The following is an 18,501-nucleotide window of genomic DNA, read 5'->3' on the forward strand; positions in this document are numbered from 1 at the left end:
GGAAAGCCTACAAAATTCATCTCATCTGAATATCTCTACAAGTGGTTCCACACTGTAACCCCTGCGGCATTTGGAATAAATCATTATTAGTTCATATTTCATCTCATCCCAGCAGATTTATTTGTGTCCTGTATCCTCCACTTGGCAGCCATTCTCTTGGTTTTGCTGTCTCTTTACACCCTTCAACACAGATGACTGATTGGATTAAAATAATTTAGGACTGAGATGATTCACGTTTCACTTAAAGTCAACTGTACAGGCTGTTCTGCAGAGACCGCCTGTAGTTTACCATGCACTTGGACATGTTCCAGTGACTTGGAGTGTGACAGGACTAGGGCAAATCTGAGACACTTCCCTGTGGCCTTTTGTACTCCAGCAGCTGTTCACAGAGCAGGCTGCTGGCAAAAGCAATGGCAAGTGGTGCTGGGAGCTAACACACAGGCGCTGCCCCTTCATGGGGGCACAAACTCAAGCTTGGGTCACCATAGAAACTGTTTGGTCTGATCATTCAAGCAGTTCTGCAAAACGGCTGAGCAATGGGTCACTACTGCTGGACCTGTGAAGGATGTGCCAAGAGCCACTGTAAGGAGTGGCTGCTGCAAGCCAAGACTGAAGGACTGCATAGGGCAGCAGCCACACATTGCCAATCTTTCCAATTTTCACCTACAACCAGGGTCTTACTCCCCATGCTTTCCAGCTTATGATCACATTCCGTGCTTTTGGAAACCTTTTTACACCCACCACTGAACTAAAAAGTGTCATCATAGAATATGACATTGAGCATTGACATTTCACACATTCTCAAGTAAGACAGGATAGCAAACAGTATTTTCCTTGAAGTCATGTGCAAAACCCACGGCAAGCTTCACATTCAGAAGTAAACAAAGACACCTCCAATGCTTTTTTGGGTGTTTCTGGAGCTTTAGGGTCTAACATGAGTAAGTCACCATTCCCACTTGTGCCCATTTTCCTCAGGGTTCTTGGTGCCATTTTTTCCTCAGGCCATCCCAAAAATTGCCACCATGTCCCTTCATCCTCTGATCCCTCAGTGAAAGGCACTGCTGTCCCAGTAACTCTGACAGGGCACCCATCTGTCTCTGCTGCTGAAAATACTGCTGAAAGAGAGTCCTTACCTGCAATGCAGTGTTAGTATCACACAATGGTATTTCAGGGGCTGGTAACAAGTATCTCTGTTCAAACACCTGTGTTTGTAGCCTTGGAGTTGCTAATGTCATAGGAATGTTATGAAGAGGTTTATATAAAAGCAGTCTTAAAACAAGTAAATAAATTCTTATTTGTGTCATTCTGAGCAACTCTAGACATGAGCCACAATCCTGTACACTAAATGATTACTGTGCCTCCTTTACCCCCTCAAATTTATAACCTAAATGCTCATTTTCAAACTTATGCAAACTTGACAAGAGTTGTCAAGATTTACAAGCTGTCTTGTTTACTTCTAACAGACTGAGCATATCATCAACATAAGCTTAATAAAGGCAGAAAAGTTTCTCCACAGCAAATCCAGCTTAACAGTCCGATAAAAACCAATTATAAAATTTTATTTGTGTTTTGTAGGAAAACACTTTTTTTAGTTACAGCAGTTCTGGAAGCTCTGCTGGACACATAGCACTGGAATTCTGTATACCCAGCTTGTAGAGCAAAGAAAATGCTGCAAGAGTCACATCAGTGTAGGAAAAAGAGCCACTTTCATTTGGCTTACTGCAATCCATAGTCAGTCATAATCCACCAGATCCATGACTCAGAAGCACATCAAAATTGGCCTAAGTAGGTCTTCTAATAGTGACTGTAACTTGGAGGATAGGTAGAATGTGTAACTTTGTCAGGCTTGAATCAAGCCTCAGGTATGATGTAGAGCAGAGAGAGCTGCAGCTCTGGTTAAGCTGTGCCAGACATAACCTGAGTAAAGCTCATCATGCGCATCAAAAATAAACATGACACCTATGCAAATAACTTGCTAATGAGAATTTTTGTGGGGCAGATTTTACCCACAATGTAAAAGCAAAGCCATTGCTCATTTCCCTCAACACTTACACTTCCACAAGTGTACAAGAAGATACTTTGGAAACAGAGACAAAAATCTGAGACTACGTCATTGTATAGCACACAGTCTCCAATGTAAAGTTGTGTAGAGCAACATTTCCTGAATAGGTGTGGGACACTTATGGGCATAGTTACAATTGCTGCAATGTTTTCCACTGACTGGAAAAATAAAAAGGAAAATCTATAACCTTCCACAGTGTCATGCCTGAAAGGTTGCAAAGAAAGTGGCTGTACCTCTGATGTAACAGCATTTCCCTCAAAAGCTTCAGTACTTCAAAAATGTATTAAACACACCCATGCACCCTTTGCTGTGAAACTGGTGAAACTGCTTTCTTATTAATTTTTCAGATGCCTAAAGTTAATTATATGCATAAATACATACACAACCCCTCAGGACACAAAAGTGAAATGAAGGAGTTAAGAGTATGTTAGGTCAGTACTAAAAGTTAGGGAATTTTAAAAAAAATTTTCCAGACTAGTATTTGCTGCTAATGCCATGGAACTTTACATAAATTTTTTTTCTAAGTTTCCGATTTTTTAAAGCCAAGGCTAATACTGATAGGTGAGCTGAGTTGTGAATTTGATTTGATGTAGAAAGCAGCAAGCACTTTGATATAGCAAACCCTTACCAAGAGGAGGAATGACAGTCCTGAAAAAATAAATACGAGTTTGAATCAGAAGTTCAAGATTGTATTTTTTCTTTTTTCCATGTTTTCTGTGTGACCTTGGGAAAATTACCTAATCTTCTCATATCTAAGTATTTCTGCCCAAAATAGAGAAAATATGCTCTTCATCATCATGTAGCTACTCTCAACTAGCTTTTACAGTTCCAAGATTCACAACTGGAAATAGAATTTTTTCCCTTTTATTTTATTCACATTTTCTTCCTCTACTGTACAGTCATCAAAACATCTAAACTACACTATCACATATGAAAGACACAGATTGTTACTGAAGGGAATAAAGGATGCATAGGCATTCTTTTTCTCAACAGAAATAATTTACAGATGCTCACCACACAAACTTCAGTTGTTATCTACAGGTAACGTGAGTGAAGTAGAATCAGGCATTTTATTGTTAAGTTCTAACTAAGAAAAATATGTAGCATGTAATTGTGTGCATGTTTTTGATCAAAAGCCCTATATGAAATATAAAGGTTTGTCCCTTGAAGTGAGCAAAGTCAGGATGGTAGGACCATTTTTTGGTTTTTCTTCTCTATTAAGGGGGCAGAAATTGTTCACAGAAGAAGGGAATCTTTGACCAGCAATGTCATCCAGGAAACAAGGGTAACATAAACTGGGTGAAGCACTACAAAATCAAACCAACAAGATTTCCACAAACTTCCCTGAATGTTGTAGAATGGAAATAAGTGAACACTGTATGGTTTAACTGGCTCTGAACATTAGATAGTTGTTTCTGCCCTGTCCAGACATGAGTTACACTTTCAGGACCAACTTCTACTTTCATGCACAAAAGAGCTCCATGAATAATATCAAAGGATTTAAAATAGGACAATTCATCAAAGCTTGAACTCCAAGAACTGTTAAGAATTAAGTGAGGCTCACCATGAAAGGAAGGAAAGAAGGCAAGAATAAGACTATACTATTAAAAGCTTATAGAAGTGTTTCTAGTGGCTGGAGCATGTGGCTACTATCACAGCATGCCAGAATCTCTAGGGTAACTGTCCAGTGCTGACCTGTGACTTCAAGGAAATCAGTTCTCATCAGAGTCCCAGCAGTATTAACATACACCAGACTGGTCATGGTTACAAACACATAACCATAGAATAAAACATATGAAAATGTTTTCAGTAATACCTCTTCCCTTATTTGTCTATATTAGATATGTTATGCAAGTTTACCTTTAAAGAAACAAGAGAAGAAGAAAGAGAGGTTTTAAAACAAAGAAAATTGGTTTTCTTTTTGACAAAATGTTTCAGATCTAAACTTACAATTTCTTTCCCAGTGTGCTCACCTTCATCATCTTGTGCAGACTGCAGAAATCCTGCTTAGCTTAGCCCACATCTCTTAGAGATTCTTCTCATTTTCATGAGGGACAAGTCAACTGTTCTCTAGTTAACCCACAGGGCCAGAGGGAAGCCCCTTGCTGACACTTTCCATGAAGCTGCTAAGAAATAGCTGTTTGTCCCCCCACTTTCCTTTCAAATCCTGGTCTCTTGGTCAGGATTCAGCTCCTCTACCTGCCAGGTTCTGCAGTTGAGCATTCCTTGACACTCATTCCATGGGCAGTCCTGCTTTCAAGCCCTCCCAGCAGCACCACCATCTTCTCATTTTTAGTAGTTCACACTTCTAGTATCCCCTTCCAAGCAGCCCCAATGCCCTCAGGTGGCAAAACCAGCATTAATTAAACACACCTCCCTCCTCCCTCCTGGCTTTTAAAGGAACTATTTATGCTTCTACCTTAACATGTAAACAGATGGAGTCTGGGCTTATAATAACCCTCCAACTGTGATTTAAAAATATAAATCCTTTTGATGCTGCTGTCCTCAGCTGAAGCCTCTGAGTAACAGAAGCACATGGCAGAACCCTTAATGTGTATTGATAGATCTTATTCAAAGTGCTATTTTCCAGATGCACTTGTTAAAACTCACTTGCTGCTGCTGCTCAGTGAAGTAAGAAGAGAACTTAATCTGATGAAGGACAGAGTTGGGGTAGTAGCATCAGGCAGATTGGTGGTTCATCACATTCACTGCATGGATTCCTTTTGACAATCATTCCTCTGAAAAAGAAAAAGCCACACCAGGCTTTCAGGTTCAGGATCATTATGTTCAGTGAGATGAGAAGTAAGTTTCACACAGAAAAAGCTGCTCTCTTTAGGCACTGTAGATATCAGGCTTTTTTCACCTGAAGAAATTAGAACCATGTAAATTTCATGAAACATGATGTGAAACTCCATTTCAATAAATCACACCCACTTTAATTCTTGTTCTACCCCAAACTGTGATGGTAGACTATGACCAAAGGCAAAAGAAGGAAAATAAGAAAACACAATTCAGAATACCCATTAGCACTGCATCAAAATAAATTAACTGCAAATCAATCAGGGAATCCAAAAATGTTGAAAAACAGTAATATCAAACAGGCATCTTCTCTTTCTGTTTGTGGGTCAGAAAAGGGACTCAGTTACCATCTTGTGTCAGATTTCTCCTTGCTGCTTTCACTGAATCCTTGATTTTCCTCACATGCAGGAGCCAAACCATTGTGATTCCAGAGACAGGGCTAAGGAGGCCACAGCACGTGTTAGAAACTGCACTTTGCAGTTTCTCTTCATTGTGCTGTTTCCTGAAAGAGTCCCATCACAGCTGAACCTGCTCCATTTTCACTGGGTCACAGTACAAAGACAACAGCTTCTCAGAGCATTTCTGAGCATAGCAACAGTGTGAGCTGCCTGAATTCCAGCTTGTAAAAATAAAATTACTGCAGGAATTTTCAAAATAACACAGCTGACTGTCCAGTGTCACTGGAAGCCATTTCTGGGAAACCCAGGATTTGGGGTTTACGATCAGGGCATTTCTTTAGCCAAAAGATGATCAAGGCCAGATGTCACCAGAACAGCCATACAAGCAGGAATGGCACAATACCAGTAAAGACTTACAGCAAAAGGATTTCCAGAATTCAGCCTTACAGGGTGGATCCTGATGGGAACTGAGTTTCTCATCCACTACTGAAGGGGAATTCTCTGAACAGAAAATCAAGGGAATTAAACAACTTCATGAGGATCATAAATCAATTCTGAATCTTTCAATTAAAAACCAAAAAGTCCAGTGGCAATAAAGCAACATCCTCTACTAAACACTTTGTATCTTTGTGACTACTTGCTTAAGATTTTCACAATACTAGTACTTATTCTCCAGTTTTGTATGTCAGGACTGGAGACAGAAATTTGAAAAAGAATTCTGGTGGTCCAAGGGACATTCAATTGAACTTCAACAACTGACAATCTTTGGAAGTCCCAAATGCAACACTCACAGCTATTACATATACAGTGAGTTACGCCACAGGACACTCAAAATGTTGATTGATTTGACAAGTCAAGAGGACCCTGTAATGTTTCTGTTTCAACATGTGACTAACTTGCAGGCACTTGTCTTTCTCTGCTTCCTCCTTCCAAGATCTAGTGGCTTGGTTCCAGCAGAATCATTTGACTTCAGTAAAACTAGTTTACTTGATCTAAACTTGAAAGAGCTCATAAGAGGAAAAAGCTCATCACTGAAACTTACATTCTGTTTCCTCTACAACTTATATCCAGCATGAAAAGGAAAGGGCTGAAAAACAAAACAATAGAAATGGAATAAAGAATAAGACATTCCTGATGGCTTGTCTGGAAGTTCTATTCTTGTTAAGTCATGCCCTGTTTTAAATAATTGGGAATTGAAACAGGTTACTTATACAATAGGATCCTGAATTTGTATTACATTTGTCCTCCCAGAGCTCACTGAAACTCAGCTGGAAAGCTTGGCTGGCCCTAAACAAACTTTGAATTACTGAAACTGCCAATAAAGCTACAAAATAATTTATTTTACTTATTGGGATTGTACAGATACAGTCTAGACCGTTTTGTTGACACGGTGTGCCTTTCTCTATTAGTCCTTTGCTCTGCTTACTGTCTGAAAACATTGTGCAAGGACAGAGCTGATTGCTCAGTTACTGTCTAGTGAGTTGTATATTACCTGGCCATCAAGATAGTCTTGATCTTTCTTCAAGGCTGGGAACTGAGATGCCAGAAAGAAGAAAAACATATACCAGCACTCAGGCTCCAGCAGCAGCTAAGTTAAACTTAAAGTTTCCTCAGCAAAATTTATCCCAGTTTTCAGACATCCCAATGAAAACTGCTTCAATAAATCAATGGACTCAACTGAAAAAATCATCAGCTCAAGGCACCAAGTAATCAAACTGAACAAGACTGCTACTCAGCTGATCCTGCTTTGTGGTAAGTATCAGAGATAGTTCTGAGTCAGAGTAGGGCCTTAACTCCTTCTGTGCATTGGGCAATTTGATTTAGCATGGTACCCAAGATTATCTGTAAAAGGTCAAATCATTTACTCTTGGAGTGCTGCAAGGCAAGTTCAGGAAGGTTCTGCATACTCAAACAGAAAATTAACAGTGCTTGTTGTAAGAAAGATGCAATGATGGATTAATGAATCTTCAATGGAGAGATGCAGAGAAATACCAAAGGAAAAAAGTGGGAAGAGATTCACCTTTCCCTTTACACAAAGAGCCTGCATTTACAGCTGAGTATTTACAGTTAAACAATGAGTTAGAATGAAGAGGACAACATTTATTTAGCCAAACTAACTGAAAATACTGATTTTTAAGAGAATTCCAGCTTTTCTTCTATCTAAAATCAGTGCCCTAGACATTTGTGCTGACATTTTGGGGCCAGATTAGCTCAAATTTAGCATGAAAGTGGTGAGGGTTATAAGTCAAGCAGCATTTCTGGGGATCATCCTGCTGACAATCCCTCTTGAATTATCTACTCCATAACTCTGTTTTCACTCTGTACCAGGAATGCTATGCTAATAATATAGCCCAGGGAAATGATAGGAACAGTCCAAGGAAATTATCATGTGGAGAGCCTTCTTTTTCATGTCTGAGCAACACTAGAATTGCAACTCACAATTCTATTAAACTGTATGCAACAGCTTCACATTTTGATTATTTTGTTTGCTTTGTTTGCTCTTATATGTGGGCAACATTAGGAAGCCTGCAATATTACCAAGGTAAGACTGAAAACAGGAATGATGAATCTCTATCTTGCAAGGATAAAATTACTAAAGTCACTAAAAATATGATCCTCATCTGAGCTGTGTTTGCTACACATTCCTAAGATTTTCTGCAAAAGAAAATAATTTTGGAGATCCAAAGTATTAGATTCCTTTGGCAGCTTTTTTGCCAGTGCCAGAACACAATCCCACACGAATCAGACTGTTAACTGGACATATCTAAAGTCCTAATTTTAAAGAAATTCCTCCTAGTCTTTAGTCGAAAGGGAATTGAAAACTGTGAGTTGTTTTGACGGTTGCCCATTTATTTGCCAGTGACAAAAGGAACAAACCACTGAGTCTCCTGCCCCCTTATGCAGCATGTGCAAAGAACTGGGAAAAACAGAACTGCTAAGCAATCCCAAATGGAACAGCCTCATTTACTGGAGCTGTTATAGTTTGGGTAAATGACAATGCAAATGCAGGCCAGATCTGCACTCCTCTGAATGCCAGCACTTCTGTCTGAACAGTCACATCAGTGTGGCCACACAGAATTAACACCTACACAGCCCATCCAAACCAAAGGCAGTACCTTCTTCCATACTTGTTCCTCAGCAGGGGCTCTCAGAAAGCCACACTCAACACTAGTTTATTTCTCGACTCAGAACCCCTTCAGCTGGGCAGGGAGTGAGATGAGATGTCAAAAGCATTATTCCAAGACAAAGCTCATCCATACTTTGTACTGCAATGTCTGCACTTTACTTGATAATTTTCCTAATATCATCATTGGTGAGGAGCCACTCAGTACCTGAGGAGGCCAGCCTTGTTGGGTAGCATTCTTTTAAATTTCCATCCCTGGTGGTTGCACCATCAGTTTAAAATTACTGCAAATAAACTGTGCAGACAGCTTACCTGATAAACCTTATGAAACCCTACTGCAGAAATTTATGGAAAAATGAGGGGCCTTTTTACAAGAAAAACAATGTTTCTGAGATTGATCTGAGGCTGAACAGCTGACAAAACAGTTTGGAAGATCAGACTGTGATTAGAAGAAAGGATAAAAGACCAGGAGAAAGACTTGTAGAAAATTAGCCCTTGACAGAACTATCTGAATTCTCCAGTGAAGGAAATTGACCAGGCTGGAAGGAAACTCATGGGTCAAAAGCAAATCACACTGAGTGAGTCACTGAGGAAAACAGACAGCTAAATCTATCAGTAAGCTACTTTCCAGAAAGCAAATAGGATTGTTTGCACAAGATAGCCCAGCCAGTGCAGTCTCAGTGCTCAGCTTTTCATAAGTGGTGACCCCAATGGTGTTCCAGGGAACTATTCCAAGGCCATATTTCTGAAACTTCATTTAAAATGTGAGTTTAATACTGCCACTAGTGCTTTTTAGAAAAATGGGACAGAGGATTTTGTCCCTCTGGCAGGCACAAGGTTCTGGGAACAAGCCTGCAGGCTCTTTCAGAGAGCACTGAGCAGGTAGAGCTCCCATACTCTCAAGTTCCCCAGCCCTGAGTGACGCATGGAGAAATATACAAGCTTGGGTGTTTCATTCTGTTTCAAACAAAAACAAAAGTCTGAAGCAAAACTGATCCACCACTCATCAGAATAGGTTAATTAGCCACTTCTCAGTCATTCTTGCTGGTACTTTTACTAGGGAGCAGAAAATCAGGTTCTTGAAGGCCTTGGAAAGGCCAGGTATAAGTCCTTAAATCTAAATATGATTTTTTCTATCACACATAGAATGGGATAATCTAACAGAACATCAAGAAATAAACATAATTTCCCACCATCTGGATCATGTTTTCCAGCCTAAATCACCAAATATGCTACTTTATGAGGTTGCTCACCTCATCACAAGATGAAAAATGTTTCCATTGGGGATTTAAGCCAACTTGTCAGTGGAATATTTTTGCAACTGCTATTAAGTCACAATCCATATGAATATGAATTTTGGCCAAAGATAAATATAGAAATAATTTAGATCAATTTTTCCTGGCCTTGTCTATGCATCCTGTACATTGGAATTGAAGTGTAAGGAGACTTGAGGTTCCATAAGACGAGAAACACTAAACCTGAACTGCGACCCTTTAAGCGGGCAGGAGCTGAGAAGTTTCTCAAACGGGCTGTGTATTTCAGCGATTCCATGCCGTGTTTATCGCGGCCCTCTCGGCCCCTCAGGGCGGGCTTTGGCCCCGGTGCCGCCCGCGCCGCCGCCCTGTCCCTGGTGCTGACCGGGCACGGCCGCTCCGCTGCGGAGCCTGCGCGGGGAACAGGCTTTTCTTTTTTTTAAATTTTGAACAAACTCATAAAGCAGTGGCTCTGTCATTGCACTGAGAAAACAGCTGACTTTCTGCAGGCTACTTTGGGGGAGCATAACATAAAAAGCCAAAAAAGCAAAGCAAACCAAACAGAACTGCTGAATAGAGGGACGTATGGAGCGGGCTGCCTGGTCCTTGACAGCACTCGGCAGGACCAGTGGAGGCACCACAAGGCTCAATCTCTTAAAACATATCAACATCACTATCCTGGTGGGCAATTAAATTGTTCGTTCTGCATTTTTTGTCTTCCAAACCCTTTGTCTTCTCTCGGGACATCGTTTTAACTTTTCCATTTAACTAAAACGACCATTGCTGATCAGCAGCAGTGAATCAGCGGGGGAAAACAACCTCGCCCGCACTTTTCCTAGGGGTCAGTGAATGAAACCACCGTTCTCACTCGTGTTCCGGCGGCGAGCAAGGGAGCTGAAGGCTGCGAGCTCCGAGAAGAGCTTTTGCTGAACTTGGGCAGGACAGCAGCCCCTCCCGGCCCTCGCCGCCTTCCAGAGCGTTCCTGGTCCCACCCGCGGCGCAGCCCCCCCGCTCCCGCCGCCATTTCATCCCTCGCATCCTTCCCTGAGGGCTCAGACGCGGAACGCCCGCACCCCGGGATACCTGCTGCCCCGCAGCTCGGCCGAACCGCTCCCCACAGCTGTGTGTAACCTTCCCGTTCTGCCACCGCGGCCCCGAGGTGATCTCGGCCCAAACTCGGATATTTACACACCGCCGGCAGCGGCTTCTCGCGGATCGCTCCCTGCGCCACCGCTTGAGGCAAATCCCCTCCCGCGGCGCCTCGCGCGCCCAGCGCCCCCTCACGGCGGGATGGGGAGCGGCCAGCTCCCTCGGCGCGGCGCTCCTGGCGGCCCGGGCGCTTTAAAGGCTCCACCTGCGGGGCAGCGGCTCTTCCCTCGCCTTGGGGGCGGGCGGGTGCCTCGGCGCTTCCCTCGGCCCCGGTCGCGGCCGCCCCCTGGCTGCGGGGCCGATGTCCGTGGGTGCGGCAGCCGCGGCTCCCGCGGGGGCGGAACCGGGACCGGGAGTCACCCGGCGCGGCCCGGGCAGCGCTGCGCGGCCGGAGGCGGCGGGGGGCGGCCGCTCGGCCCGGAGGTACCGGTGAGCGAGACGCTGCGGTGCAAGGTGGGTCGCGCCGCGACTACAGCGTGTCTGTAGCGGAAAATTAAACCCCGCAGAGCCCTCACTGGGAAGGCAGAAGTGAGTAGGCGAGGCTGAAGTGTAACTTTTGGGAGGCTGCTTAGTTATCTTGCACCCGTGCGGTTATAGCCGCGCCGCTACATCAGCGTGCTGTGGTGATCCCTGAGGAATCTGCGATGGCCAAATTACACTGACGGCGCAGGGTCCCTCTCGTAAGGCTCGTTGTGCGCTCCCCCAGCTGTGCCAGACAGCAGGCAAAGCCTCGCTGTTTTCTCTTTCCGAGGCCAAATAGTCAATTAGGTTCCCGTGCAGCAAGGCACAGATTGCACTAGTCATGGGATTGCTGTAAACTTTCCTGGTTTCAGCCCAGAGTTGGAGAACAATGAAAACCGAACAGCATCACATTTTGCAGACTTCTTTTTCTGCCTCAAGTACATGAATTAGAGACTGAGCACTGTGTTTTAATCCAGTTTGCTGCTGTTGATTCATTTTCTCACCTCAAGTGAGTAACCTAAGTGCTGTGGTTTTGTTTATAAACAGAATACGGTTAAAACAATGGATGTTTAGGCGTTCTTTACCTTAATATAATAAGTTTTCTTATTATGGGAAGGTAAATACCATAGAAGTCCTAAGTATTTCATGGAATAGTAAGTGTCTTTAAAAACAATGACTGAAAAGCTGGTAAGATAAGAACTTCCTAACATACACCTAAGTCTTCACAGTCTGGAGAGGTATTTTCCCCTTCCCTTTCATGGTGAATCTGTCTCTCCACAGGTTTCCAGTTTAATACAATTACCAAAAAAATCTTAATATCTTTAAAAGTTTATTTCTGACTAAACTGTGTTGTATACCAAATCTTTTATGGTAGTGAAAGGAGATTGGTGTAGGGAGAAAAAGGCCATGCAGCAGAGGAAAATAAGTGTGATATACAGGTGGTTTTATTTTTTGTAAAGATGGAAATAGTCATGGTGAAGGATCTAGAGGGAGGGGTAGATAGCAAAGTCGGTTAATTGGTAAAGAGATACTGGCAGCAGCAAACAGCCAAACAGGAAACATTTGAGCTGCATTTCTGAAGGCATTATATTACAGAGAATGAAGATAATATTTTTTATATTGCTCTAGCATATTTTCCCAGTGTTATCAGCTTTTTCTGGAACCCACAAAGCACAGTCTTAGTAAGATACTGACAATACAGAATGTGGTGAAGCCAAGTGTGATAGAAAATTTAGTAGCTTGAGAAAGATCAAGACTGAGGACAACTTGATAAAGGGGCTAAAATGATCTCAGAAATCCTAAGGTCTGCAAGAATTGAAGGATTTTAAATCAACAGGTGAAACAAAGCTGTACACGAAGTACAAGTAGGATTAGCTCAACTTAGTTCAGAGTTCAGCAGTGAAGGGAAGGAGATCACAATGAGCTCTTTTGCAGAATAGTCTTAATTTGGAAGCAATATTGAACTTGTGGGTAAAAATATCTTCACTCTTGATAATTAATTTTATATTCAGTTTGCCACTGGCAAGGTAGGAATTCAGAGCTAATTTTTTTTTTTCATCTCTAATATGTCAGTTTCAAACGCCTTAGCATTGCTTGGCTAATATTTACTAAGTGTGTACTATTTCCTCCTGTGGATGACAATGAAGATCAGTCCCCAAGTACAGCTGTTGATTTCATGTGAAATGTACTTATCATTGGGTTGATTCAAAACTTTGGAAAATTCTAGGATTGCCCATATTGAACAGCTGGTTCAAAGCTTGGGTTTTCTTCATGCATGTGTTTAGTGAGTAGTTTCTTCAAAGGCTCCATTTACCTCACTTTGCCACTCTTTTGAAGGATTGTAGATAATAGTCCTAGGGACAGTTCAGGAATCCATGGGACAAAAAGGGTGTGTTTGTCATAAAGCTGAATGCTGCCTTCTTGTACTGCCACTCCCTCAGGTGAGGAAGATTGAAAGAAGATAATCTTTTTGCCCGGTTTTCTTTTTTTTTTTTTTTTTTTTTTTTTTTTTTTTTTTTTTGGGGGGGGGGTTTTGTTGGTTGGTTTTTGTTTGGGTTTGTTTGACTGGGTTTTTTTCCCTAGGGAAAAGTCTTATCCATCTTGTTGAATATCCTTCTATTAAAGAGGAGATGATAGTGTATTCATGCACGGCACAAATCTTTCACTTGCCTAAACATAAAACATTGAAACCATGACCTTGTAAGCATCTTTTTAGTTGCCAGAGATTCATAGTCTGTTGCAGCGCAGAAGTCAAGCTCTCAAGCAATCCGCTTCTGAAATCCTTGATGATCCAAATGATACAGCCTTGCTGCTGCAGTAACAGTAATTCAAGTCTCCCCTGTGCCACAGGAGCTAAAATATAACCCCGACTAATGTTTGTGAAGTAGTGGCAACTTGAACAATTGGAATTTCCATTACTGGTTTCCTTCCCCCTTAATGTAGCCTTGCCACTAGTGGCTTTTGTTTCATTCCCTTCGCGTGTGTGCGCTCCCGAGCCCGCAGCTGCGGCTCTCCCAAAGCCTGCTCGCTGGAACGCGCACGGCACGGGCTCCTAGCACGTGTGGATTGTTTCCCTGCTGCAACATCTCTGCTGGGCTTGGGCAAGGACAGCTCTGCTCGGGCTCGGGGCGTTTGCTGGAGGTGGTGGCACTCTCCTGTGCCTGGTACCCATCCAGCTTCCTCACAACTGTTCCCATCAGTCAGCTGGGAATAGCCTGGGGCAGGAGGGGGGCTGCCTGGGGAGCTCTGGAAAATCCGCTGGTTTGATATGTGTGGAGAAAATGTCACCCTGCACCTGGAATATGTTTTTTTGTTTAAATGTCACCCCTTACATCAGTGACCTCATCTGACTCAGCACTCAGCACAGCTTCTCTCTGAAGGGAGGGAGCTTTAAGCAAGTCATGGATTTTGACGTAGCCAGAGAATGTAGGGAAGAAGGCGCACCATGAGAAACAAAATCTGAGCAAACAAAACTTATTTTTGAAACAGACTAGCAGGCAATTATATAAAGCAACTTAAAACCTAATCTAAACATCAGAAGCCTCTGAAAAATAAGGAAATTGACAGTTCTGTACACACAGTTTATTTCAGCCTCTGGTTTCCCAGGAGGTTTTGCCGAGGTTTGTGCTGGTAGCTGTGGCGACGCTGTACCTGCTACACTGATGTCTCACCTTGAAAACAGGGCAGGGCTGAAACAGCCATCTGGGTGAATCACCAGCCTTGTTATTCAGAGGCTGATTGTACTGAAAGTCTGTAGAAGGTGAGGCCTGTGCTAAGAGTGTCCCTAACAAATGGACCTGTGACTACAGCATGAGCTTCTGTAGCATTTTAACTTCATTATTCGGAGCAGAGCTTTCTTCAGGCAGGCAGAGGGGATACAGACACTACGAGAGGCTTAGAGCGTGAAAACTCTGGAATATTCTTTTTCTGAATCGCACCTGATAGGGATAGTGCAGATGCATGAAAGGGCTGTGGTCCTGGTGTGTTGAAGGGAAATGTTGGCCAGGATGCTGGCAGATCCTCTACACTTTCCTTTTAAAAATGCCAAGCTATGCTGAACATCCGTGCAGCCATGGACAGAAACCAAAGGAGTAGGAACAAGTGACCTCAGTTTAACATTTCATTCAAATGACAGAGATCCGAACGCGATGCCTGCTCTCGTTTCTTAGCTCACCACTCAGCCTGGAGGATCTCTCACATCCTTTCAGATGTCCTGATAAGAAAATAGCATGTTAGAGATGTGAAAGTAGGACAGAAGCACACAGTGTTTGATTGAACAGCATCTCTGTTTCTCAGTGCTTAGCTCTCTTCAGTTTATTGTGTGGTTTTATTCTGTTCCGAGTTTTGCTTCCCCCCCTTTTCTGTTTTTTGACACAAATAACTGAAGATTTAGGTATGGGAAGGTAACATGCACAGAATTTTAAGTCCATAAAACTGTGGGCTTTCTTCTAATACTTATTTATGTGATGCTGTCTTTAGTAGTGAAGCAATGACTTGTTATGTTTATCCTACTCCTGCTTTTATTCTGTTCTCCTGAACTCTTGAAATGGAGCCAAGAAAGGTCACTAAAAACAGCAAAGAATTCCTAGGAAAAGTAAAAGTACAATGAAAATACGACTTCAAACCTTTGTGTGTACATGTGGCTCTCAAAAAAAAAAAAAATCAGTACTAGATAAACTGGCAGGCTAGGAAACTCTGCCATTTTAAGTCCAACAAGTCCGTTTTGCCTCCCCTCAAAGTAATTATCCAAACATCAGTGATTCTGGACTCACAGAGCACAGGTTATGTATACTCTGAATGTAAATGTACCTTTGAGGTATTTGTGAGACATCAAAACCCTGCTTTATTCTCAAGCTCTATCTTGCTATTTGCTTTCATTTTGGTTGGGGCCAGTTCCACTGGCGTAGTGCAACTTTTATTTAAATCTGTGTGGATTCCTGTGGTTTAATGTGGACCTCTGGCTAAAACAGGGGGTCATATGTTTTAGTCTAGTGCCTATGCAGAGGTGAATTATTCCCTTGTACAAATGGCTTTTCTGGCACTGTGAATGCTAGACAGAAACTTTTATTGCTTCTTGGTTTTGAAAATTATTGACCATCTCTTTAGACAAAGACTGAGTTCCTGGTAGTGTTTGCTCTCTGCTGTTTTGTAATCAGATATTTGTCATGTTTTAGGGTAGGTGTATTGGCAGGGTGATCAATGTTCAAGCTGAGCTGCCTCACTCTAGTGCATTGTGTGGGCTTGCTTGTCTTTCTGATTATCAAAGTAGAATCCATGTTGAGGGACATTTTCCCCCCCCTTTTTAATATAATGGCAATTTCTTTCTAACCAGAGGATAGAGGAGGATAAATGCTGCAAAGATACAGAAGAGGGGTTCTGGAGGTCCTGCACAAATTGATGACTTGAAAGGGGTGAGTGTTATTTAATGTTTGTGGCTTTACTCTAAGAGCAGAAACTTTTTGTTTATATCTGTAGTTCTGCCCACAGCTTCTTCCCTACCCTTGTGCCCTCTGTATTTCAGCAATTTCCAATCTAGTGCAGAACTGCTATCCAGCATTACTGAACAAGGGTTATAGTTTTATGGAACTCCTAGGAACTGGAATGTAAACTATGAAAAAAATCAAGGAATTAATCAAGGCAGCAATTAGCTAACTATTTGTATTCTTAGCCTTTAATTCAAGCGTCACACCTTTAGAAGACTTGTATTGAAATGATGGAACAGGTATGTAGTGAAACTGTGCTTTTATCACAGAAAATTATATGCTCATTAGAGGTATCCCATGATCTTTCTATAGTCAGAAAAAATAAATGTTAATTCTTCCTAGGGAAAGCAAGGGCTGTGGAACCAAGAGCCAAACATGAAGTTGTGGGATTTTTTTTTTTTTTTTTGGTGATGTTAAATACATGTAGTATGTACTTTTTTCCAGTTTAACAAAGCATTGCAGAAGAAGGTTAACATTTTCTTGGTGCCTTTTCTGTTACATGTGGAACTATCTATATAGAAAGAGCTTGTATTATATGTCACAGTGCAAGATACCTCTCTGCTGAAGCAGAATTTAAAAATGGCTTTGTAGTTGTTAACAGGTTAGTGAAGAGACTTGGGTGTTTGGGATTTTAGAGTGGGATTTTGTTTGCTTGTTTTATTAAAACATGTGTTTTGTCCATAAAGTGACTGAGCAGCATGAGGGGCTTGAGGAGCCTAGAAAGATCTGTCCCCTTCCGTGGGGACTATATTAGACCTCTGAGTCATGAAGTCTTTGCATAGTAGGTGTCTGGTTACAAACCTTTTATGGGCCCTCCTCAGCTGGGATATCAGCATCTGCATTATAGCTCCCATCTATTCTTAGGTGCTATCAGAGCACGACTGAGCAGGCAAGGCAGAGAGAGAATTGCTTTCATTTATGTAAAACCCTTCCCTGTTCTCAGTCTGTTTTTTCACACTTTTTTCTGTCTGCCCATCCTTCTGTCCTGCAGTGCCCTGTTGCTGCCTGTGGAAGTGGTACAACATGGCTTACAGTGTGACTCTGAATGGACCTGGACCCTGGGGCTTCCGACTGCAAGGAGGCAAGGACTTCAACATGCCTTTGACCATCTCCAGAGTAAGTGTGCAAAAAAAACCTTGTTGAGCTGGTTTGGGTTGGAAAATAGCAGTCATGTGTACACTTTGACCTGGCCTAGCAGAATTGAAGATCTTTGCACCTAGGTGTGAATAAAGACAATATAATGTGAACTAGAAATGTGCCAGTTTGAAGTACAACCTGGCATTGCTAATGCCTCAGGAAGACAGTTCTGGTTGGTATATTTGTATGGATGGTGATACTGCCTCTTTTAAGTAAACTTCCAGTTCTATTCTGTACAGTGTTGTCTCTTTTTCTGCTGGTAGGGGCCTCACTGGTGCAATTTGAGGGGAGGGGAATAGAACAATTCTGAATGGGAATATAGAATTATATTTCTATAAAATAAACATGTAACTGCTTGTAAGTATAAGAAGTCAGGTGTTTGAACAAAGACAGGGATGTGTCCCCTCTTGTGATGGGGCGCAATAGTTGGATAAAAATTAGACATGTCAAGCAGAAGGCTCAGTAGTACTTAAAATACTGTCTTAAATTATGCAGAAGCCTTCCATTTGCAGCTGACAAACAGCATGAATTTAATAATTAATTACTTGGTGCATCTGTCAATTACAGCCATGTATCTTCTAGCTGCCTTTTTCTTTTCTCTTCTCCTTGAAGCATTATTTTAAGGTGTTGCAGTTCTGTACTCCTATTACCTGAATTAGCTCTGGTTCTTAAATATTTTTAACATTGAAGAATTTTCTGGAAATTTGTGTTTCCCTTACCTACTTTTCTCTTGTAAGACAGTTCTGTGTGATTTCTGGTAGCTCCCTTCTTCTTTTCTTGTTTCTGACAGTTTCAAATGTGCTCCAGAATATTCAGATCTTTCTAGAGAGGTCTTGGCTCCTCCACAAATCACCTGCACAAGGCTTATTTTGCAGTACAGCGACAAGAGAGGTTACTTACATAACAGTAAGAGAAATACCAGAACGATTTAATCAGACAAACAAGTAGAATGCAAATAAAAGGTCTGCTCCACTCAAAAATAATAAAAAAAGCCACCTACACTGCTTTTAAAACTATGGAGTTTTTTCATAATGAAAAAATTGTGTTAAGATGTGGGTACAAAATGTATGTCTCTGCAACAAATGTGATTCAAAGTCAGTTGGTGATCTTTTGAAATCTTAGCTATGCTGTTTCA

The 18,501-nt window shown here is 42.0% G+C and overlaps 2 protein-coding genes across 4 annotated transcripts in view; one reads left to right on the forward strand and one right to left on the reverse strand.

Annotated features, from left to right (window-relative positions):
• Positions 1-4,755, reverse strand: part of WAPL (WAPL cohesin release factor) — a 128,802-nt gene extending 124,047 nt beyond the window's left edge. The window contains exon 1 of the mRNA XM_058810084.1: positions 4,673-4,755. The gene's annotated coding sequence lies outside the window, so the exon portion shown is untranslated. The remainder of the gene's footprint in view (positions 1-4,672) is intronic.
• Positions 4,756-11,087: 6,332 nt separating this feature from the next.
• Positions 11,088-18,501, forward strand: part of LDB3 (LIM domain binding 3) — a 114,292-nt gene continuing 106,878 nt past the window's right edge. For 2 of the 3 annotated variants that reach the window (XM_058810829.1, XM_058810831.1), the window contains exons 1-2: positions 17,098-17,118; positions 17,221-17,345. In XM_058810829.1, coding sequence (XP_058666812.1) covers positions 17,253-17,345 — 93 coding nt within the window. In that variant the 5' untranslated portion in view covers positions 17,098-17,118; positions 17,221-17,252. Of the gene's footprint in view, positions 11,239-17,097; positions 17,119-17,220; positions 17,346-18,501 lie in introns of those variants that run through there. The other variant, XM_058810828.1, reaches the window with a different exon arrangement.

The sequence above is a fragment of the Ammospiza caudacuta genome, chromosome 9, assembly GCF_027887145.1.
Source record: "Ammospiza caudacuta isolate bAmmCau1 chromosome 9, bAmmCau1.pri, whole genome shotgun sequence".
NCBI lineage: Eukaryota > Metazoa > Chordata > Aves > Passeriformes > Passerellidae > Ammospiza > Ammospiza caudacuta.